General features: G+C 48.6%; 1 protein-coding gene across 1 annotated transcript; it reads left to right on the top strand.

Moving 5' to 3' along the window:
* The first annotated feature begins 1,221 nt into the window (after positions 1–1,221).
* LOC311016249 (MAM domain-containing glycosylphosphatidylinositol anchor protein 2-like) lies at positions 1,222–24,558 on the top strand. The gene is made up of 17 exons (XM_084013842.1): positions 1,222–1,416; positions 10,075–10,214; positions 12,074–12,248; positions 12,968–13,164; positions 13,401–13,533; positions 14,103–14,375; positions 16,500–16,829; positions 16,918–17,241; positions 17,617–17,889; positions 18,014–18,162; positions 18,871–19,048; positions 19,859–19,879; positions 19,993–20,148; positions 20,677–20,835; positions 20,917–21,047; positions 21,353–21,452; positions 21,949–24,558. The coding sequence occupies exons 1-17, from the start codon at positions 1,344–1,346 to the stop codon at positions 22,035–22,037; spliced, it is 2,901 nt and encodes a 966-aa protein (XP_083869968.1). The 5' UTR covers positions 1,222–1,343; the 3' UTR covers positions 22,038–24,558.
* The last annotated feature ends 526 nt before the right edge of the window (positions 24,559–25,084 follow it).

Genomic DNA, 25,084 nt, shown 5'->3' with positions numbered 1-25,084 from the left:
TAAATCAAACAAAACAAGCAAGAAAAAATAGTAATAATAATAATAATAATAATTCATTGTTTTACTATATATATATATATATATATATATATATATATATATATATATATATATATATATATATATATATATATATATACACTCAACAAAAATATAAACGCAACACTTTTGTTTTTGCTCCCATTTTTCATTAGATGGACTTAAAGATCTAAAATTAATTCCAGATACACAATATTACCATTTCTCTCAAACATTGTGCACAAATCTGTCTAAATGTGTGATAGTGAGCACTTCTGCTTTGCTGAGATAATCCATCCCAAACTGTCAGAAACCGTCTCAGGGAAGCTCAACTGCATGCTCGTCGTCCTCATCGGGGTCTTGACCTGACTCCAGCTCGTCGCCGTAACAGACTTGAGTGGGCAAATGCTCACATTCGATGGCGTGTATATATATATATATATATATATATATATGTGTGTGTGTGTGTGTGTGTGTGTGTGTGTCATATAAATTATTGGATACGTGTTACGTCAGACGTAAAAAGCGTTGGCCACTGTTGTTCCGAATCAACATCAACAGCGCAACGGTCGGTTTTTATTTTGAAACGGTCCTCCCGGAAGCCGTGTCCTTGTCCTCTGTGTTCGACTTTACCGCTCGGTTCGCGCGGCGGTGACGTCGCTCGCCGGTAAAGTCCACCGACGACGAGTCGACCGGACTGACCGCTTCTCCTCCCTCATCAACCGGAGCTCAGAGCGGCATCACGGCAGCGCGGAGCCCCCTCCCCCTAACCTGCGCGTCTCCCGCCCTGCCTGACGGGACCACGACGAGCCGCTGGCAGCGAATGACACCGAGCGGGGAACTTTGCCGCTTCGCCCCGGGATGATGATGGACATAACCCCGGCACCGACTAACGGACACGGAGCCCGGTGGACCCGGCGGAGGGGCAGCGGGGACGTGTGAATAACCCCGCCGGTCGGAGCATCCTTCACCACCGACGTGTTTTCTCCTCAATTCGAGTGTTTTTTTCCCGACAATGTCACCACCAAGGAGACGCGGCTGAGGCACCGGCTCCTCTCCCGGGGCTCCGCTGACCGCTCCAAGCTAACGTTAGCTCCGGTATGAGCACAACCGGACCCTCCTGTCCGATCTGAGTTTTTTTGGGAGGGGGGAGGGGGTGGTGGTGGTGGTGGAGGTGTGCTGGTGGGGGGACACAGTTGGATCTGTTGGATGAGAATCGGTCACCGGGCCGGGTACTGTGCGGAGGGACGCGGGAGGAGCGGCCGATCTGACGGACTCGTCCCCGTGGGAGAGACGCGGCGAGTCGGCCGGAGGACGATGTGAAGATGGGTCTGGTGTTCGGGCTCCTGTGGCTGTTCACCGGCTTCCTGCAGGGCGCGCACGGCCAGGGCGTGTACGGTAAGGACGTCACTCACACGCACCCACCGGGTCGTAATGGTCCGGATATGTGGATCCGTTAAATACCGCCATGTGAACCCGGTTTTAACCCGGAATACCGCCCACACCGACGTGACCTTGCCAGGGATTTAGCGAGTGTGTAGGCTAAGTGTGTGTGTATGTGTGTACGTGTGTGTGTTCAGTCATATTACATCCGTGCCTGGCCTGAAGGCACAACAGGTAGGCTGCTACACACACACACACACTCACACCTGTGGATAGCAGACTGGGAAAGTCTTCATTAGATCTCCACCAGGTCCCACATGTTCCCGTCTTTAACGGTCCCGCAGGGTCTCTGTGGGAGTTCAGTGTTTCTGCAGGTCTACAGGGTCTCTTCAGGACTGGGGGTCTCTGTGGGACTCTGTTTATCTTTACTACAGTGTAGCTGCAGGTCTACAGGGTTCCCGCCGGTCTACTGTGTCTCCGTGGGACTGGGTGTCTCCATGGGACAGGGTCTCTGTAGGTCTACTGGGTCTCTCTGGTCTCTGGGGGACTTTAAATGAGCTCTGAGCGACCACCATAACAATAACAATGACACCTCCACATCGTCACACGAATCATCTGACCACCATAGTTCATTACATGAAACACCTGCTTTTACGGTATTATCTCTGCAGGAACTAACAATGATATTCTGTGATGAGTTAGGTCTAGATAGTAGACCACATGAGACCAGACCAGACTATGTGGAGAAACCAGAGACTGTCTGTGGTCCAAACAACAAGGTCTCTGCTGTATTTATGTGTAGATGACCTTATTTGGAGTGTTGATGGAGCAGCTACAATGTTAGCGTAGCCTAGCACCTATCAACCAGACTCCATTCAGAAAACCAGCGTTTTAAAAGTAGTTATCTTGTGGTCTTGCAGACGGACCTAACAAAGCATGACTCAGTACTTTTTACTGATCCCCATCATGAGCGTCAAGTAGGGGTGTGAATCTTTGGCTTCACAGCGAATCGATTCGATTAACGATACAGTAGTTGGCGATTCGATTCAAGGACGATTTTTTTTTTTTGTAACGATTCGATTCGATTCGATTCTGTAAATTGTAACCAAAATTCTATATCCATGAAATAAACATGCAATAATGCAAATGAGACTATCTGTATTCTTCTGAAATGTGAAAAATAACTATATAATATATATATAATTATTCTAGAAAAAAATATATATAATTATTCTAGAAAGAAGTAGTCCTGCATAATATTTTATGCTTAATACAAAAATGTAATTAAACATTGCTCAGTTATTTTGAACATTATCACGAATCAGGATTCATCCGATTAAATGCATTTATATCAATTATTGGTGAAGCCAAAACGATTCATTCTATTTATTTATTTTAGCAGATCGATTTAGTAGAATCTATAGGACTGACTATCGATTAATCGATTAATCGAATGAATCGTTACACCTCTAGCGTCAAGGCCTTGTCTTCATGGCCATCTTTGTCTTCATGGGGGTCCTTGTCTTTCTGGTCGTCCTTGTCGTTGTGGGGGTCCTTGATTTCATGGTAGTCCTTGTCTTCGAGGGGGTCCTTGTCTTCGTGGGGGTCCTTGTCTTCATGGTAGTCCTTGTCTTCGTGGGGGTCCTAGTCTTGGGTCTCTAAGATCCTTTAATTGTTACCGACACGTTTGGCGGCTGCAGGCCTCCATACGGACCCTGGTGACAGGGGCGTGGTGACAGACAACGGCGTGGTGACAGACAATGGCGTAGTGACAGACAATGGCGTGGTGACAGACAATGGCGTGGTGACAGCGGCGTGGTGACAGCGGCGTGGTGACAGCGGCGTGGTGACAGCGGCGTGGTGACAGACAGCGGCGTGGTGACAATGGCGTGGTGACAGACAGTGGCGTGGTGACAGCGGCGTGGTGACAGACAGCGGCGTGGTGACAGACAGCGGCGTGGTGACAGAGCGGCGTGGTGACAGCGGCGCGGTGACGGACAGCGGCGCGGTGACGGACAGCGGTGTGGTGACGGACAGCGGTGTGGTGACGGACAGCGGTGTGGTGACAGACAGCGGCGCGGTGACAGCGGCGCGGTGACAGACAGCTGCGTGGTGACAGCGGTATGGTGACAGACATCGGCGCAGTGACAGCGGCGCGGTGACAGCGGCGCGGTGACAGACAGCGGCGCGGTGACAGACAGCTGCGTGGTGACAACGGCGTGGTGACAACGGCGTGGTGACAACGGCGTGGTGACAGACAGCGGTGCGGTGACAGCGGCGTGGTGACAGCGGCATAATGGCAGCGGCGTGATGGCAGCATGGTGACAGCGTGTCCTGTGTGATGTCAGCACTCAGATTATCTGTAATCTTATATTTCACAGATCAGAGGCAGAGGAGGCGTATTACATCACACACACTGTTACTTACATCACAGTTCAGTGTGCTGACGTCTCTGAGCTCATCCAGCCTCAGCTCTAACCAATGAGGGAGGGAGGGGAGGGATTAGGGTGCAACATCTGTGCCTGTGTTTTACAGGATGAACATGGAGGCTTGATAGAGAGAGACGCTGACGGAGAAAAACTTCCTGAGTTTCTGCTCATCAAGTTGTTTTTAAACGACTACAATTCAACAATAACTACGTACACGTACGTTAGCCACCGTTAGCTTCAGACAACGACACCAACGCAGGCGGCTGTGGCTCAGAGGTAGAGCGAGAATCGGGAGATTGGTGGTATCGAATCCCGGCTCCACCAGTCTACATGCCGATCTCCCTCCACCCCGTCTCCCTCCACCCCGTCTCCCTCCACCTCTCGCCTGCTCCTCAGTGTGTTGGAGTAGATCTTCTCTTCCAGTCATCAGTTCATCACATCGTCACAGGCGGTCATGTGATCTGCAGGCTGCCTCCTCATCATGATGCAGCCTGCAGTCAGTGAGTGGTGGTGGTGGTGTTGTTGTTGTTGTTGACTCCGCCATCACGTGTTGTTTGATGCGTTGCTATGATACTGATGTGATCTCACAGCCATGCTGGCCCAGGTAACGCCTCGTAGACCCTCCTTGGCAGTCGGAGCTAGTTTGGATGGAGAAGGTCAGTCTGCTACTCACTCAACTACGGGCCGCCTGGACACTGCAGGGCCCCCTACAGAAACCAGATCTGCATACTTTCCTCCTGATGACATCATTAACTGATGACATCATCAACTCCATATCTAACCTGCTCTTGTTACCTTCTCTGGGAAACTGGGATTCATTATAACTGTTTTTTAATTACCTCCTCCTCTCCCAGCTGTTTCCTCGCAGACAGGAAACTCCGTTCATGCCGCCATTTACGCACCCCCCCCCCCCCCCCCCGCCACTGTGTTTATCAACCCATTAGCTGTGGGTTTACTGTGTTAATAAGTGTTAATGTGTGCTAATGAGGATGGAGCATGGCAGATTACTGGCAGCGCTGTTGGACCGCCTCCTATTTCCTGCCGACCAGCTGCTTAGAGGAGGAGGAGGAGGAGGATGAGGAGGAACAAGATTGGCTGTAAAAGCTGGGGTCATGACATCATCCAGAGGTGCTCGTGGATTTTACCAAGATGGATTCACTGGATCTAGCAAGACCCACGTGGGCTGGATCACCACAGCTGGAGGAACCAGAATAAACTATTTATCGCTGATTTAATATCAATAACCAGATGAAAAGGATGATGGTGATCAGTAAAAAGTGCTGAGTCATGCTTTGTTAGGTCTGTCTGCAAGACCACAAGATAACTACTTTTAAAACGCTGGTTTTCTGAATGGAGTCTGCTTGATGGGTGCTAGGCTACGCTAACATTGTAGCTGCTCCATCAACACTCCAAATAAGGTCATCTAGACATAAATACAGCAAAGACCTTGTTGTTTGGACCACAGACAGTCTCTGGTCCCTCTACATAGTCTGATTTGGTCTCTGGACTCATGTGAGCTACTATCTAGACCTCTGGGGGACCACAGACAGTCTCTGGTGTCTCCACATAGTCTGGTCTGGTCTCTGGAGGAGGAGACAAGAGGAGGAGGAGAGGAGGAGAAAAGAGGACAAGAGGAGGAAACTTAATGGGAGCAAAACAAGAACGTGTTCTGATGTGTGTGAAGGTGAAGGACAGATGTGCATGCTTTCAGCATCAGCTGATGGTTTCCATGGCGACGGGGATTATAGGAGGAGTGCTGGTGTGCAGCACCGTGGTGGCGGCTCATCGGCCCACCTTGGGGAGCGGCGGTCCCCGAGAGGGATTAAGGCCACGCTGGAGAACAACACCAGTACAGTGAGATTATGTAAGCTTCATCCACACGCAGGACCAGGACCCAGCGAGGACCAGGGCCCAGCCAGGTCCAGGACACAGCCGGGTCCTAGCCAGTTCCAGGACCAAACCTGTCTCCATCTTGGCTCTGGGTCTGAACTCAGGTTTAAATCTGAGCGTCCCCCCGAGTCATCCTCTGGAGACCATGAGCAGCCTTTCTATGGATTACTGTATTCCTCCCTGTGGATCATCTTCAGGCCCAACACTTCATACAATACTATTTATTGATTATAGATAACGTCAGTGCCTCTCTCTCCCCTTGTTGAGCCTCGGATGGAATTCAACCTTCGACCCGCTCAGCTGTCACAGCTGATGCTCCATCACATCTCTGTGGTGTTGCTAGGCAACCACAGAATCAGCTGTCAGTCACCCGACCGGCTGCTGTTTGTCACTCTCTCCACTGTAAACACGTCCTGAAGCTCCCCCCCCCCCCCCCCCACAGCTCTCAGCTGATCTGATTGGATGACAGAGAACTGCTCCAGTGATGTCATCTCTTCACTTAAAACGATGACTTTAGCCGGACGCCGCTCTCTCCCTGCTGACTGTGCATCATCCTCCTCCAGCTGTTTCCTGTCTGAGCACTTCACTCTCACATCTGTCCCTCCCTGGAGACCAATGTGCACGCTCCTCACACTCGTGCACACTCATCACGCTTGTGCACGCCCGTCCACGTGTCCTCGTGTGATTGCAGCAGGACGTCATGGTGACAATGTTTCCTGTTATGATGTGTGGTACCGATATGAGCATCATTATTGTTATTATAATACACGGTCAGTCACATGACTGTCAGTCATACTGTGACCTCATAGAATGCTGCTCTCTGATTGGCTGTCAGAATCACCTCCCGACACCTTTTGGGTTAACATTTTGACAACTGTTCTGAATCAAACTGGAGGTAACCATTGCAACAGTGCCGACGCTCACATTAGGCCACAGTCAACTTACTCAAGGGCTCCTGGAATCTACTCAAGGATCTCTGAAACCTCCAGAAGGACCCCCTGGAAACTTCTCAAGGCCTCTACAAGATCTTCAAGTACATTTAGAATCGCAGGAACTTCTAGATGCTCCTCCAGGGAACCCTGGAAACTCGAACCTCCTCCAGGAAACCCTGGAACCTGCTCCAGGAGACCCTGGATCTTTTTCATGGACATCTGACACCTTCAAACCCAGGGACCTCCTCAAGGACAGTTGGCAGGCACCTACCACCAGAACCTTAATAATGACTGGAGCTGGTAACAAGACCTACAGGACGTCATTAGCAACGCCTGGCACTGCCTTCAGGACCTCAGTGACCTTCTCAAGGACCTCTGGAACCTTCTTGAGATCCCATGGACCCTCTTTAAGGATCCTAACCTCCACAAGAATACCTGGAACCTCCTTCAGAAACCTGAATCTTTTCCTGGAACACCCTGGAGGATGACTAGAGCGTCTCCTCAGGGACTACCCAAAGATCTCCAATAGCTCCTGGAGCACCCTGTCTTCAAGGACAGCTGGACCCCTAATATCTTTTCTAAATAAAGATCTCTGAAAACTGAACTGAAAATCTAAAGGCTGTCTAGTAGCTACTAGACTAGAAGCTACTAGACTACTATGACCCCTGAAGACCCCATAGAGCCTCTTTAAAGAACCTCTGGACCCTCCTGAAGGATTTCCAGAAGGAGCCCTCTAAAATACAGTATTTGTGCTGGCCGACGTCATCACCCCAAGCGACCAATCAGAGAGGGGGACACCGTGCTGCTCCACAGTGATTGGTCCTTCCTGTGACGCATGTCGATGACGTCCAAACTGGCCAATCACCATCAAGCTTTCACGTCACTGAGCAGCGTGGACTTCATTCATCCTTCCCCCCCACCGCCTCATTACGTATGCAGAAGAAGCCCGTGCTCGGCCAATCAGATGTTGGCTGTTATTTTTAGCCACCCTACTGACTCGGCAGCTTCCTCCGAGAAATCCATCGCTCCGGAAATAGAGCGAGAGAGCTTACATAACGGAGAGAGAGAGAAAATCTTTCCTCTGACATGAATTAAACAGTAGAGCTAAATCTGACCTGAGACCAGCGTACGGAGACGTGAGCCTGAGTGAGACGTAGACGGATCCGGATGTGGGACAGATAGTGGTTTTAATATTCAGGTTCATGTCCGTCTTCCCTCTCCAGCTCTGAGCCCAGAATGAACTCTGACCCCAGACCTGAGAATTTCAGCAGATTTGTGGTTTTTACAGCATACAGAACTGGTCTCGGGTCAGATCTCTGCCTCTCTCTCTCTCTCTCCCTCCAACAAACTGGTTCCGTTGTGCCTCTAGTTTGCTTCTGGTTCTTCCACTCTGGGTCTGCTTAAACTCCCCTGAGGTTCTACTGCAGTTCTACTCTGGTTCTACTTCAACTCCCCTGTGATAGATCTGATTGGACCTTCATGACTTTATAGTCCAGCTAAACCTTTGATTTATTTACATTAACAACTCTATTAGACTCTCTAAAAGATCCTCAACAACATCCTGGTCCCGGTGCAGAACACGTTGCCATGGTTCCCAAGTACCAGAGTTTAACGGAGAACGATAAAAGTGAAAATCTCGACGGTTCGATGTTCAGCTTCAGCTCAAACCAGAGTAAATGTACCCTCACGTTGGACTTCTTATGACTCGGAACAGACCTGGTCCAGATGGTCCAGATGGTCCTGGCGGTGGTCCAGGTCTTCACGGAGGCTGGGTGTTTTTCATATGTATTGTGAAAGCACAAACGCTGATTTCTGTTTATTTATCAGCAGAGACACGTTAGACACTCTGGATGAGACTGCAGCTCTGCTGGAGGATGAGTCACACACACACACACACACACACACACACACACACACACACACACACACACACACACACACACACACAGTGTTAAATCAGGGCAAGCTCCTGCTGCCTCTGAGACTCACTGCTCTACTGTACAGGCCTGAGGCTGTGTGAGTGTGTGTGTGTGTGTGTGTGTGTGTGTGTGTGTGTGTGCGCGTGCAGCTTTAAAGGGACAGATTAGAGCATTAAACTGGTCAGACCCAAAGTTTTCTTTCATGGTGATAAAACTAAAACGTATTATTTATGAATGCTACCATGATGTGTGTATATATCCACATATATATCTATATAACATAGTTATATACACACATTTATATTCATAAATATGAATCATCTCACGTTAACATTACATCCTGGTTCTATTGTGCCGCTAGTTTACTTCTGGTTCTTCCACTCTGGTTCTACTGCGGTTCTACTCTGGTTCTACTGTGGTTCCACTCTGGTTCTAGTGAACCTCCATTGGTTGTGTCGAGGTGTTGGGCCTCTTCAGATCCTCTGATTGAAGTGCATGCTGGGAAGGAATCAAGCCGTCAAGGGGTCGTGTGTGTGTGTGTGTGTGTGTGTGTGTGTGTGTGTGTGTGTGTGTGTGTGTGTGTGTGTGTGTGTGTGTGTGTGTGTGTGTGTGTGTGTGTGTGTGTGTGTGTGTGTGTGTGTGTGTGTGTGTGTGTGTGTGTTCTGGGGTTTAATGACATCAGCAGGAAACATCAGCAAGTCATCAGAGGACGAAGAGGGAAAAATGTTGCATCTAAAAATAGAAAAGAGAGAAAAAGTAGGACAAGAACCTCAACACCTCTTTTCATCACTGTCTGCACCTCCTCCTCCCCTCTCGTTTCCTCCTCTCTCGTTTCCTCCTCCCCTTTCGTTTCCTCCTCATCTTTCGTTTCCTCCTCATCTCTCGTTTCCTCCTCCTGTGAATTAAAAATGTCCTGACCTTTATCTCTGATGCTCTTTTATAATTCCACAACGTTAAAAGTTTCAGACAGACTGTGTTCATCAGGGTTTTGCCTCAAATCTGACCTGTTTCCAGGTGGTTTCAGTAGGGGACCTCCTGGGGTTCCATTTGGTTTCAGTCCGGGACCTCCTGGGGTTCCATTTGGTTTCAGTCCGGGACCTACTGGGGTTCCAGGTGGTTTCACAAGTGCGACAGTACTTAGACTGTAGATTGATGAACAGCTTACATTCAAATATATAAATATATATTTGCATTTGTGCATTTTAGTCCTTTTATTGTGAAGGAGCAGAAAGTGTTTTACTGTGAAGGAGCTGACAGTCTCTTATTGTGAAGGAACTGAAAGTCTTTTACTGTGAATGAGCTGAAAGTATTTTGCTGTGAAGGAGCTGGAGCGGGTGTGATCAGGTGTGATTCAGGTGTGATTCGGGTGTGATCCAGGTGTGATCCAGATGTGAATCAGGTGTGATGCAGGTATGGTCCAGGTGTGAATCAGGTGTGATGCAGGTGTGATCCAGGTGTGATCCAGGTGTGAGAGTAATCCTGTGTTGTGGTTCTGGTCCACAGCGACCCCTACAGTGCGTATCGTGCACTCAGGTCAGGCCTGTAACGTGGAGGAGGAGCGCTACAGCGAGCGAGTCTACACTATCAGAGAGGAGGAGACTCTGGAGCTGCAGTGTCTGGTGACGGGACACCCCCGCCCACAGGTAACCATGGGAACACAGGTAACCACTGGGAGCACAGGTAGCCACTGGGAACACTGGGAGGGGCTGCAGCAGGAACACATGTATGTGATTTGCTGTTATCAGTCAGCTGATTTTGAAGTAGCTGATGCCAATTGTTTATACTGGTGAGACTGATCTGTATTTATACTGGTGAGACTGGTCTGTAGTTAGACTGATTAGACTGGTCTGTATTTATACTGGTGAGACTGGTCTGTAGTTAGACTGGTGAGACTGGTCTGTAGTTAGACTGGTGAGACTGGTCTGTATTTAGACTGGTGAGACTGGTCTGTAGTTAGACTGGTGAGACTGGTCTGTAGTTAGACTGGTGAGACTGGTCTGTATTTAGACTGGTGAGACTGGTCTGTATTTATACTGGTGAGACTGGTCTGTAGTTAGACTGATTAGACTGGTCTGTAGTTAGACTGGTGAGACTGGTCTGTATTTATACTGGAGAGACTGGTCTGGACTCTACCCAGACCTGGATCTTGGACTCAGTTAAAGCTTTGGTGCACTGTAGTGTTTATTTCCCAGTAGTGATTTCAGAATAAAAACTCATGTGTGGTGCAGCTAGTTAACACACCCTGCCACACACACGCACACACACACACACACAGTCGACATGTCTTCATCCTTTTACCTCCTTTCTTCTTTTCAGCGTCCCTCCTCTTCCTCCTCTCTCCATCGTCATCATCTCTCTTATTTCTTCTTCTATGGTCTCTGCTGTCACTCTGTTGAGGCTATAAATAGATCAGCTGCTGGCACACACACACACACACACACACACACACACACACAGTGGAACACTGATTTTTCTGCCTGCGTCACTGCAGAGCTCAGCTTCCTCTGCATTCCTCTCCTCCTCCTCATCCTTCTTCTCCTCCTCCTCATCCTCCTTCTTCTTCATCTTCTCCTTTTCATTCTCCTTCTTCTTCATCATCTTCTTCTCCTTTTCATTATCCTTCTACTTCTCTTCATTTTCTTCTTCTCCTTCTTGTCCTCCTCTTTCTCGTCCTCCTTCTTCTTCTTCTTCTTCTTCTTCTTCTTCTTCATCTTCTCCTTTTCCTTCGCCTTCTTCTCATACTTCTTCTTGCGGTTCTCCTTCTTCTCTTCCTTCTTCTCCTCCGTCTCCTTCTTCACTTCCTTCTCCTCCTCCTCCTCCTCCTTCTCCTTCTTCTTCTTCTTCTTCTTCTTCTTCTTCTTCTTCGTCTCGTTCTCCTTCTGCTCCTTCTCCTCCCCCTTCTTCTCCTCCCTTAGCTCTCTGCTAGCGCTAGGCTAACCAGGAGTCCCTTGAGGAGGTGCTGGATAGCCAGCTGGTCATGTTGTTAGATGTTTCCATTACATAAGGACGTTATGGGACGTACTGATTGTTCCAGGTGTTAGTCAAGCCTCCAGGTTACCATGGAAACTAACTCACTAATCTGGTTCTGTGGAGGACTCTCACGCAATTTTCAAACTTTTTATGTTTCATGCGCCGCTGAGCGACTACTGTTTTACTGATTCCTCACTAAAATAATAAATAATAATAAAAACAAAAATCTATCTGAGGACCTGAAAGAGACAGATGGATGGAGGAGAGGATGAAGATGATAATGATGATGGTGATAGTGATGAAGATGAGGATGATGATGATGGTGATGACAGATGCCACACACACACACACACAGTGAAAGTTTCTACGTCCTTCAGCATTCCTCTTCTTCTCCTCCTTCTCCTTTTTCTTCCTCTCCTCCTTCTCCTTCTTCTTCTTGTCCTTCCTCTCCTTCTTCTCCACACGCACACACACACACACACGTGTTGGATTTACATTTCCTAATAAGTCTTGTCCCCCCCCCCTTATGCAGATTCGTTGGACGAAGACGGCGGGCGGAGCTTCAGACCGTCAGGGTGAAGCATCGCTGCAAAACGAGACTCTGAAGATCAGGAACATCAGCCGCCACCAGGGGGGGCGCTACTACTGCAAGGCTGACAACGGGCTGGGATCCCCCGCCATCCGGTCCATCCGGGTCGACGTCTACTGTACGGACACACACAGACATGTACATGTAGCTTAGCATCAGGACTGGACATGGGTAGCTTAGCATTAGGACTGCAAATAGTTAGCTTAGCATCAGGACTGGACACAGGTAGCTTAGCGTCAGGACTGGACATGGGTAGCTTAGCATTAGGACTGCAAATAGTTAGCTTAGCGTCAGGACTGGACACAGGTAGCTTAGCATTAGGACTGGAAATAGTTAGCTTAGCATCAGGACTGGACACAGGTTAGCTTAGCATCAGGACTGGACATGGGTAGCTTAGCATCAGGACTGGACACAGGTAGCTTAGCATCAGGACTGGACATGGGTAGCTTAGCATCAGGACTGGACACAGGTAGCTTAGCATCAGGACTGAAAATAAATAGCTCAGCATCAGGACTGGACACGGGTCCTCCTAGTACAGACATGTCCTCGGGTGTTTCTCTACCACGTCTCTCATGTGTGCTGCTCGCAGTAAGCGTTGTTTTGTAACAGCCGTACTCTCCTGGAGCACGTTTCTACAAGGATTTCAGGGATTAAGATGCACCTGAACGCATCGTGGCTGAGTGCTACCTTCAGGGCACCAAGGCTTTTTAACCAAACTCCAACTCTCCTCATCATCTTCTTCACATTCATTCTGTTTTCTCTCCAACCTCTCTCCACCTCCTCTCTCCTCCTCCCCTACCCCCCTCCTCATCCACCTCCTCCTCTCCTCCTCCTCAGACCTGGATGACCCGGTGATAACGGTCCATCAGAGTGTGGGGGAGTCGAAAGAGCATTTCTACTTTGAGAGGACGGTGTTTCTCCGCTGCGTGGCCAACTCCAACCCTCCGGTGCATTACTCCTGGAGGAGAGGGAGGGAGGCGCTGACGCAGGGCTCTGATGCCGGCGTGGAGATCTACGAGCCCTTCTTCACACAGGTAGATAAACCTTATTCATATTTACTCATTATATTATATTATGTATGGATGCAGCTTTAAGGACCAGGTATTGGTACTCCAAGTAGTACCGACTGTATGAGGCCTCTTGATTATATTAAGGTTCAAAGTCGGCCCTTTTGAGGGTGTGGCCTCTTTGAGGGACAGGTGGGTGTGGTCTCAGGTCGCCAGCTGCTGTTCCTAATGTGTGTGTGTGTGTGTGTGTGTGTGTGTTACAGGGCGAGACGAAGATCTTGAAGCTGAAGAATCTCCGTCCTCAGGATTACGCCGGCTACACCTGCATCTCCTCCGTCAGGAGCGTCTGTGGCATCGGAGACAAGAGCGCCCTCTTCAGTCTGAACAACAGGACAGGTAACACACACACATATACACACAAACACACACACGTATAGACTCAAACACACACACAATGAAAGGTTTTTTAACTCGTCTGATGCAGAATGCGTCACCTGTTTCCTGTCAGAACTGTGTTTCCATGGTTACAGCGTAGCATCGTCGGAGGACGAATATGAATCATAAATAAATCATCTTCCTCTCTGACCCGGACCGTCCCCCCACACCCTGCCCCTGGGGCTGATGGGGGTTTTACATGATGTCAGCTTAATGGAGGTTGACTCGGCTATTTTTATCTCCTCCTTGTTGTTATAATTATTATTATTATTGTTATTATTGGTATTATTATTTCTGTGTTCTGCTGCTGTTCTCCTTGTCTGAATGTGAAGAGCTACTTAACTGGATTATTTATTGGTTGGTTTTCATTGTTTTTATTATATTTCTGTTGCTTTCTAAAGGAGTTGGCTGTGTCGTCATGGAAACAAAAACCAAATCAATAATCCAATTAAAACCAAACAGAAATAAAAAAATGTGTATGTGTGTATATATATATATATATATATATATAATCCTTCTCTTCCTTGCAGCTCCTCCCTCCATCAAGCTGCTCCTGGACGACCCCCTGGTGGTGAACCCGGGAGAGACCATCACGCTGGTCTGCGTGGCTTCAGGGGGAGACCCCCCTCCCACCCTGCTGTGGGTGAGGCCGGCGGGGGAGGAGCTCCCGAGGAGGAGTGTCGTCAACGGCGGCACACTGACCATCCCCGCCGTCTCCGTGGACGATGGCGGCACCTACAGCTGCGTGGCGTCCAACAACGTGGGAAACCCGGCAAAGAAATCCACCACCATCCTGGTGCGAGGTATGACATCATCACTCCGCACACACCTGTCCTCACGCCAACCACAACACCTGTTCACCTGCTGGAAGTCCTCATAACGGAGATGAGTCCTCATATTGGAGGTGTGAGTCGTTGTAACGGAGGTGAGTCCTCGTTAAAGGAGGCGTGTCCTCATAGCGGAGGTGAGTCCTCCCCATAACAGAGGTGAGTCCTCGTTAAAGGAGGTGAATCCTCGTTAAAGGAGGTGAGTCCTCGTAACGCTGGTGAATTCTCGTAGCGGAGGTGTGCGTCCTTGTAGGGGAGCAGTGAGTCCTCGTAGCGGAGGTGAGTCAGTAAGTCATTACCAGTGGCGTGCACAGACATTTTGGGGGGCAGGTGCTCAGTGAAAAATAAGGGCACTTTATGCGGCATGTAGAACTGACGGCTGCCTTATTATAGCAGTGTGAGATTTAAAAAATAAATAAACATTACAGGCACATGTTGAACGTTATATGCTATTGTTTTATTTCCCAGAGAGCTGCTCCCCTGGGCTGCCTGCTGTAGCTCCCTTTCTTTTTCCCTTCTTATCCTCTCCTTTCTAGGCATTATGCTGCAATTGGTAAATAAAAAGAGACCAACAATATGAATAAGACTGTTTGGTTATATTTCAACAAGGCACAGGGCTACTTTTTCTGCAAGCAATTGGGTATTGCCTGTTTGTCATTTAGCAAATACATTACTGCAAGTGTTAATTATGTAGGCCTAGCCTAATGTAAACCTACACAATAGCCTACTAAATATTCATCTTAAGTAAGTATACAGATAGATTCACATGCTGTAGGATACCAATGACAAACTCTACCGGTGGTCATCATCATGTCATATCTATTACTGATTTTGGGTAGCGTCTAGCTTGTTAAGCAGGTGAGCAGCCAATAATTTATGCCCAGCTGTGTGGCGTTGAGACCAGCTACTTCACAACAGAGACAAATAAATGCAAGTTGCAGCTTGGCAACTGAGGCGCGTTCACACTGCTTTTATTTTGTAAATTGACCGGATTGTCTCGTGTTTCTTTGTGTGAAAAAAACGAACTTTCAAAAGGGCACTTGCTTGGTCCAGAGGGCAAGGGCAGGTGCTTTAGCACCACCTAGTGTCTACCTGTGCACGCCACTGGTCATTACTACTACTTACAAAGGTGGATACAACAGAAGGGCTGGTCCAAGCCGAGCCTGAGCCAGCCCTTAGTGTACAATGTTAAATGTGGGGAGGGGGGTCCTTCGAGTCTTTATGCTAAGCTAGGCTGGCTGCTTCCTCCTGCTCCCAGTCATTATGCTAGGCTAGGCTAGCAGTTTACTCTTACTTCCAGTCAATATGCTAGGCTAGGCTAACAGTTTACTCCTACTACAAGTCATTATGCTCGGCTAGCAGTTTCCCCCTACTTCCAGTCATTATGCTCGGCTAGCAGTTTCCTCCTACTTCTGGTTATTATGCTAGGCTAGGTTAGCAGTTTCCTCCTACTTCTGGTTATTATGCTTAGCTAGGCTAACCCCAGCTTGACTCCAGAGGATGAACCATCCTTTTAATAAAATTTGTCATTTATTCTGTTTTATTCAGAAGTGTGAGTCACCTCTGTGTGTGTGCGAGTGTGTGTGTGTGTGTGTGTGCGTGTGTGTAAAAGATGGTGTGTGTAAGATGCTGACCTTGCAGCTTGTCAGCCCTCCTCCTTACTTATTTAACTCCCATCATGCACCTCTCTCTCTCACTCTCTCATGTTTGTTAGTGGTCTCTCGACCAATCCTCCCAGTCTGACACACTGCTGCTAATGGACCGTGTGTGTGTGTGTGTGTGTATGTGTGTGTTAGAGTGTGTGTACAGTGCATTTCATGTGTGAGTATCCACCTCTAGTTATGCAACAGACCTTTTACTGACGCAGTGTTATACACACACTCACACACACGCTGAGCCTTTAATTGTAATGAATAAAGACAATCAGCGGCTCACCAGCTCCACATGTTTACACACAGATAAGGGATTTGAACTACAGACCTCCACCCATCCTCCTCCACCCGTCCTGCAGCATTGACAGGAGGCCAGGAGCCAGTCTCCTGGGTCGCTGTCTGTCTTTGAGTTTCCTGACCTTTCCCCCTCTCGTCTCTTGACCTCCAGGCCTTCGTAAAGGTCGGTTCTGGATCACACCGGACCCCTACCACAACGACGACAACATCCAGATCGGCCGCGAGGTGAAGATCAGCTGCCAGGTGGAGGCCACGCCCCCCGAGGAGCTGCAGTTTGGCTGGCTGAAGAACGGCCGGCCGCTGCGGAGCTCCGAGCGGATGGTCATCACACACACGGACACCGCCGTCACACCGGGCGCCACCAACCTCGACATCATCGACCTCAAGTTCACCGACTTCGGCACGTACACGTGCGTGGCGTCGCTGAGGAATGGGGGCACGCCCGAGATCAGCATTGACGTCAACATCTCCTCCACCACAGGTGAGTCGCCGTGGCAACCAGGCTCCACCCTCTCCGGGGGCTCCCCCACTCCGAGGGCGCCACTTAACAAAATGTGTGGTCTCTCCAGTTCCTCCAGAGCTGAGCGTCCCCAGGGGGCGCTCTCACCTCGTGGCCCAGGAGGGCGACACCGTAGACCTGCAGTGTCTGGTCTCAGGGAAACCCAAACCCATCCTCCTCTGGTCCCGGGTGGAGGAGGGGGGGACGACGGCGGCGGCGGCGGCGGCAGTAGTTCTGATGCCGGACGGCGCGGAGCAGACGGAGAGCTATGACGGTGTCCTGAGGATCAACAACGTGAGCAGAGAGATGGGCGGGGCCTACCGCTGCATGACCAGCCAATACAACGGCTTCAACGTGAAACCCAGAGAGGCTGTGATCCAGCTGGTGGTGCAGTGTGGGTAACACACACACACACACAAACACACACACACGCATATATATACCATAACAATATTTATATACGTATACACACACATACATATACACACACATGTATACACGCACACACATATACATCTTGGACCTGGACTTGGACCTGGACTTGGACTTGGACTTGGACTTGGACCTGGACTTGGACCTGGACTTGGACCTGGACCTGGACCTGGACTTGGACCTGGACCTGGACTCCGTCACCTTCACGGAGCTGAGTCTCCTCTGATAAAAACATCTTCTGATTCTCTGCTCTGCACATGACGGAAAGGTCCAGCTGACGGATGACATCACACATTCTATGAGTAACGCTCCCGGTCCCACTTCCTGTCTCCAACAGTCCCCCCCACCGTGGAGCCGGTCTTCACGGAGATCCGCCAAGCACTGGGCCGGGCGTTCAGCCTCAGCTGCCGCCTGCTGCGAGCCCACCCGGCCCGCCTGCTGCGCTACGAGTGGAAGCTGGGCGCCCGCCTCCTCACCGTCGGCACGTTCGATGAGCAGCGCGACGACACCAGCTACCTGGTTCGGGCCCTGAACCGGGAGGGCTACGGCGAGTACACCTGCGACATCACCAACGAGGCGGGGGCGGGCCGCTGCACCTTCCTGGTCACAGGTGAGTCCGCCTGGACTATCATGGTCTTAGACTTGGTTAGACTCTCTATCACAAACTGATCCAGAGTCCTAGCCCTGTGTGACTTCTGACCCCTGTTTGACCTCTGAACCCTGTGAGTCCTCAGGGAAGGCCTACGCTCCTGAGTTCTACTACGACACCCAGGGTGCCCTGTGGCAGAACAGGCCTCGGGTGTACGGCTTCAAGCTGCAGTGGACGCAGATGGAGCCCAACGCCGTGGACCGGATCCTGGCCTACAGACTTGGGATCCGGCAGGTCAGAACCCCCCAGAACCCCCCCCCCCGTCTCTTCCTCCTTCAGGGGACTGGGACTATGACATCCCACATACAAAATACTCACAAGAGCTCCGGATTCATCCGCCGCTAAAAATAGTCCCCTGTTATATTCAGTCACCATGGCAACACAACGGTCATATTCACAGAAGCTGATTAGAGGCGGAAAAGATTTTAAATGTTCAACAATATGACATTAAATGTTTCGTGATGCACCTGAAGCCCCCGCAGCATCAGCCTGGCTGTAGAGGGGGTAGAGAGGGAGGGGGGGCTTGTTGCCACGGCAACCCGCCTGTCTTTTCATTCATACAGTGCAGAGTGCTGCAGAGAGAGAGAGAGAAAGTGCTGATGGGACAAAAACATTATAAGAAGATGGTGATGGTGATGATGATGATGATGATGATGATGATGATGATGATGATGCAGAGACACTGGAGGAGAAATAAGGACGAGGAAAAGTTTAGTGGAGAAGAAGAAGAGGAGGGAGATGATGATGGAGCAGGGGGTGATGGAGGAGAAGGGAGAGAGGGAGGCGGATGAGATGGAGGAGGAAGAGGAGGATGAGATGGGGGAGGAGGAGAATGGGGAGATGGAGGAGGATGGGATGGGGGAGGGGGAGATAAAGGAGGAGGAGTAAAAGTGTTGAAACTGAAGAAGCTGTGTTGTGCCCCCCCCCTCCACGGTTCTCCAGATGGGTCAGTCTCGCTGGTGGGAGCAGGAGATTCCAATGGAGGGAACCATCCAGAAGGGGGAGCTGTTGACCTACAACCTGACAGAGCTGGTGAAGCCGGAGTCCTACCTGCTCCGCCTCACCCCCATCACCCGCTACGGCGAGGGCGACGCCACCGAGCGCATCATCACATACAGCGGTGGCGTCCCCTTTCCTCTCTACTTCCTGTTTACCTTCTTTGGTTCGCTCTTATCTACATGAAGATGCCGCAGTTCACCTCGTCCTCGTGTCCTCATGTCCTTGTGTCCTCATGTCCTTGTGTCCTCCTGTCCTCCTTATGTCTTCGTGTCCTTGAGTCCTTGTGTATAATCCTCGAATATATAAAAATATATTCGAAAAATATGAAAATATATATATTTAAAATATAAGAAAAATATAAAATATATATTGTTTTTGTTTTTTTTTCATTCAAATTTTTATTGAAATTGAAATTGAAATTGGAGTATCTTATACAGCACAACATAATAAATATTTTTCTTTAAAAAAATACATTAATAAAAAATAATTATTATATATATGTGTGATTATTTATATATATATATATATATATATATATATATATATATATAATCACACATATATATAATCATTATTTTTATTTATTTATGTATTTTATATTTATATATATATATATATAAATGTTCTGGCTGCTGCGCCAGTCTGATAACTGGAGCTCTGTGTGTGTGTGTGTGTGTGTGTGTGTGTGTGTGTGTGTGTGTGTGTGTGTGTGTAGCTTCCCATCTACACACTGTCCCAGATCTGTAGCACAAACTCAAAACTAGCGCTGCTAACATGCTGTGACATCACACAACACACCTCCTTTGTTCAGGCCTGCAGGACACACACACACTCACACAAACACACCGAAAATCACAATCTTCAGTCAAGTTCATGTGTGTGTGTGTTGTTTACCTCCAATAAACCGACGTTGTGTTTTATCCCTCCACAGCTCCCGTTAACCCTCACCTCAGTAAGTACACATGCTCGTCCTCAGCATCGTTTGTGTATTTTATTTAAAAATGTGCATGTGTTCTGATGTGTGTATGTGTGTGTGTGTGTGTGTGTGTGTGTGTGTGTGTGTAGGGGAGTTCCAGTGTGGCTTCGAGGACGAGACGCTGTGTTTGTTCTCTCAGGACAAAACGGACGAGTTCGACTGGACACGTCACAGTGCTGCCACCCGGGACACCAAGTACACCCCCAACACTGGACCCAGCAGAGACCACCACGGGTCCAAGCAGGGTACACACACACACACACACAGACACCAAGTACACCCCCAACACCGGACCCAGCAGAGACCACCACGGGTCCAAGCAGGGTACACACACACACACACACAGACACCAAGTACACCCCCAACACCGGACCCAGCAGAGACCACCACGGGTCCAAGCAGGGTACACACACACACACACAGACACCAAGTACACCCCCAACACCGGACCCAGCAGAGACCACCACGGGTCCAAGCAGGGTACACACACACAGAGCTAAGCTAGGAACATGCTAGGCTAACAGCATTGTGACACTAGATGCTAGAAGAGTTGGCACCATCTTTGATTTCATGCTACTCTAACAACATGAGTAGCCCCCCCCCTCTCACCTCGTCGCTGTGGAAACGTAGACATGAGTGTTCCTCTCTGCTGCCCCCTGGAGGCTCGTTGTTGTCATTGTGATCGGCTCTTGTAAAATAATCCGGTACAATGAAGTAAAGTGTGACCTAGCCTGAGCTGACCTTTGACCCCGGCCGGTGTGGTGGTCCCGTAGGGTTCTACATGTACGTGGAGACCTCGAGGCCCCGGCTGGAGGGGGACAAGGCCCGGCTGCTGTCGCCATCCTTCAACATGAACTCCAAGACCTCGTCCTCCTCCGTCAGCCCCACCTACTGCTTCGCCTTCTACTACCACATGTACGGCAAGCACATCGGTAAGTCTGCACCGGGTCCGCCTCCAGGATGTCATACAGGATCACGATGCAGACCTGACTCCTGTTGGTTTACGTCTGCAGGAGCTCTGAACGTCTTTCTGCGCCAGAAAGGTCCACCGGTGACGGACACCTCGGTCTGGAGTCTGACCGGTAACCAAGGAGACCGCTGGCGGCAAGCCAAGGTCAACATCCACCCAACGGCAGCCTTCCAGGTATAGACCACGCCCACTTTACAACAAACCACGCCCACTCCGCTACAGACCACATCCACTTATTTTTGTCATGTAGTTGCAGATTAGGTTTTCTGTGGATCGATTGGCCGGATGGTTTCAGCCCTGGTGATGCCCCGCCCCCTTTTAAAGTTATTTTTATCTCTGAACTGATGATTTATTTCCTCCTGCTACTCCTTCACATTAAAACCCTCAAGCTGACTTTTATTGTGAAGGAGCCACAGGAAACACAGAAAGTTCAAAGCTCATATGTGACGCCCTCGGCTTCCTGTCTCCCTCTCTGCTAGATGGTGATGGAGGGCGTCCGAGGCAGCGGAATCGAGGGGGACATCGCCGTCGATGATGTCACCATCGAGGAGGGCGAATGTAAAAACCCGCCCCCCAACAGTGAGTACCTGACTTCCTCCTCAGTTAGACCAGGAGAGCTGGATCAGGAGCCAGCACCAGGACCAGTATCTGCTCCTTTGTGAGGAGGACCAGGAGGAGTCCTCCAGCAGGATCATGTGTTCACGTTTCTGACCAAAACAGTCACAAAGAGACTCCATGAGGGACCCGACGTCCTCTAGTGGGACCTGGTCTCACAGCCCAGCACCAGAGACCACCAGAGACCACCAGGACTGTTGGGTCCACCATCAGTGAAGATGAGAGCAGGTTCACACTGAGACAGGCTGAGTCTGATACTGCTGGATCCAGCAGGACTTGTTGGGGGGGTCGGTGGTGGTCTGACCTCTAACATCCATCAGTCCTTAATCGTTAGTGGTTCTAGTTCAGAGACACGGGATCATGGAGGTCCATGTGTACCCCCTCACCGGTCTGTGGTCTCCTCGTGGACTAACACCTCCTCTCTCTCTCTCTCTCTCTCTCTCTCTCTCTTTCCCCACAGATCTAAGGTCGCTCGCTCCGCCCTCAGCACCCCATATATGGCAGCTCTGCTTCACTCTGAGTCTGGCTCTGATTGGCCGGCAGAGGTGACCCCTCCCCCACCGCCACCTCTCTCCAGGATGACGCGACCTTTGACTCCTCGAATCCCCCAACCCCCCCCTCCCCCACCCCCCAAACAACCAAAGATGCAGTCAGAGCGACTTCCTGCCAACATGGCCGACACAAAAGGTCAAAGGGTCACAACAACATGCTTGCTAGGCTAATGACATGCTAGGCTAAATTACTCGATTATAAACTATCAACTTTTTTTCTTTTTTTTTTAAATACATTTTATCGTCTGAAACGTTTCAAGTCGTCTGGAATGAAAAAGTCACACATTTTACTTTTTTTAAATAAAAATATACATAAAGTTATACTTCATCATTTGGAGTTGGAACTATCTTGATTTTATGCTAAGCTAACAACATGCTAGGCTAACAGCATTGTGACACCAGGCGCTAGGAGTCGGACATTTTGGTTTATGCGCCCCGAAGCACAATAACTGGCGCTTCAGTCAGAACAGAGGGAATAAAAGCTTGAATGTGCCCCCTTCTACCCCAACCCCCCCCCCCCCCCCCCCCCCACCCACCCCCACCCCACCCCACAGATCCACAGTACTGTACCAGGCTTGTGAGGTCACTGTCGGCGGCGGGATGTCATCGTGACGTCCGTCTGAGGACGCTTCACCCTCCGCCATGACATCAAAGTGCCTTCAGACTCACGGGGAAAAGATGGCTTTCCATCTCATGACCGCCGTTGTCATGGAATCAAAACCACAAGCATCTTAACGGCCGAGGAAATAAAATGGAAAAGAAGTGATGAACACTTCCTGCTCCGATTATGCAGAGAAAACTTTTTTTTTCTTCTTCTGATGACAAAGAGCATTCTGGGTAAAAAAAAAGAAAAAAGAAGCCATGTTGGATGGCGTCACAGACAGGAAGCTCCTTTGACGCGCAATTATATGGCCGGAGCTATCTGTGACTGGATATTTTCAAAATAAAAGACTTCCTGTTCGGATGACATTGAACTTCTTTAGTATTTCAAAATAAGAGTTTTCAGGGGACTTTGACTCGACCTGAGATCATCGGTCACCTTAAACTACAAATCAGACGGAGAGAACTGTCTCGGAAGTCTAATGTTCTGTTCTTATGTTTGGGGGGGGGGGGGGGGGGGGGGTGGCATGTCTCATCTCTGTGGGATTTAATGAGGATGGGAGTTTTAGTTCAGGGGTCCTTATTTCGTTTTTTGTTTGTCCAAAAATTCTTAAGATTTTTAAAAAATCCAGCTTTTATTTTATTTTGAAGGAGTTGATGGTTTGAGCCACGCCCTGCTGTAAAAAAGTAAAAGTATGTTTATTTCTACTACTAATAAAAAAAACAACACGTTGAGGATTAATTTTTTTTTAAAAAGCACAAAGAGACGTCTTCGCGTTTTTGCATCGCCATGGAAACGCCATGGATTAAAACATTAGAATCATAGAAATGAAATAGTGTGAAAAACATCTCATACGAGTTATTATTTCAACGTGTTTTTAGTTTTTACGTATTCGTGACAATCCGCCCGGCGTCAAATCTGAAGCTGAATCTGAATCACGTCTTTGCCTCGACTTTTGTTTTCCATCGTGGCATTTTTCAAAATCGGTGTCCTAATTTTATACTTTCTTTCAAAATTTGGAATTAATTATTCGTTATCAGTCGATATATTTGATGATCTTGATTTACTGTAACATAATTTTAAAAAAAAGTTTTATTTTTTGGTATGAAACGTTGTGATTTTCTCTCATGACCTTCGCTTCGTTCTGAATTAAATAAATTTAATAATTATTTTTAAAATCCTATTTTTGAGTTCCTATCACATCATTTTGACCTCTATCTTACGTGAGACTTTAAAAGTCTTTCAGCTAATTTTTTCAAATATTATTTTCTTTCCTACATTTGATCCGTCGTCGTGGCAGCTCCGGGCCTCCGTACATCACATGGCCAGTTTCAGGATCTGATTAAACTGACTAGATTTGAAGGAGGACTTCAGTCTAAGGTCTCTGGTGGACCACTTCAGTCTCAGGTCTCTGGTGGACCACATCAGTCTAAGGTCTCTGGTGGACCACATCAGTCTAAGGTCTTTGGTGGACCACGTGCAGCTGCGACAACAAGAATGAAGTGGAGACTAGTTTAATGTGATTCTGGGTCTTTTAAGGGTTTTTATCGGGGATGAGACAGAAAGATGAAAATGAATAAACACCCTGATTTCCATCTCAAAGTGACGAGGACCCGTTAGAGAACTCCAACCCTCCCGTACACGTGACTTCAGTTTGTTTTGTTGGTTTCCTCGCGGTCTGTTTTGCCGCTGATAATCAGATTGTATGAAGCTCCTCCTGCATCACCTCAGCTTCACCAGAGTGTTCCTCTACTTATTTACTGATTTACTTATTTCGTTTTGCAAATGTTTTTTTAAAAGTGTTCAAATTCAAACCTGTGCATTTCAGTTGACAGACGCAGAAACAAGCCGCTGTTTTAATAAAAAGGAAGTCATATTTAAAGGTAGGAATCGGCTGTCGTTTTCCTTTGTGCCGCGTTGTAGAGGATGTACGGAAGCCTTTTAATGCCCGAGGAAGAACATGATCAATACTCACTGTCTCACCATTTAGTATCCCTCTCTTCTCTTGTAAGTCCTGATGTGTTTCCATTAATTGTAGTTTTTTTTTTTGTGGTCCAACTTCCTTAAAAATGTTTTATTTTCCTGTAGTAGATATTTACATTTATAATATTTTAATAGAATGTTGACAGTAAACAGAAAGAAAATGCTTTACTGCTTCGGGAAAGAATCTACAGATGGTTCCAGAAGAAAATAAATGAGTTCACACACTTTTATGACATTTATGTCCCCCTGGATTTAGACCACATTTCCCAGAATCCCTGTTGAAGAATATCTTCGGATCCACCAGAGAAACCAGACTCCGTCCTGTCTGGGTTCATGACATCATCCAAAGGTGCTCGGTGGAGTTCACCAAGCTGTATTCACTGGATCTAGCTAGACCCACGTGGGCTGGTTCATCACAGCTGGAGGAACCAGAATAAAGTATTGATCTGTGATTAAATATC

The sequence above is a fragment of the Eutrigla gurnardus genome, assembly GCF_963514095.1.
Source record: "Eutrigla gurnardus genome assembly, chromosome: 7".
NCBI lineage: Eukaryota > Metazoa > Chordata > Actinopteri > Perciformes > Triglidae > Eutrigla > Eutrigla gurnardus.
The sequence above is the reverse complement of the archived record's forward strand: the minus strand, read 5'-3'. Positions and strand labels throughout refer to the sequence as shown.

What these genes read in the sequence shown, in the direction of transcription:
- LOC311016249 (XM_084013842.1), top strand. Translation starts at nt 1,344, where the DNA reads ATGGGTCTGGTGTTCGGGCTCCTGTGGCTGTTCACCGGCTTCCTGCAG. An exon ending in CTGCACCTTCCTGGTCACAG is followed by an intron (nt 17,890 to 18,013) that starts GTGAGTCCGCCT and finishes GTGAGTCCTCAG; the next exon opens with GGAAGGCCTACGCTCCTGAG. An exon ending in TCCCGTTAACCCTCACCTCA is followed by an intron (nt 19,880 to 19,992) that starts GTAAGTACACAT and finishes GTGTGTGTGTAG; the next exon opens with GGGAGTTCCAGTGTGGCTTC.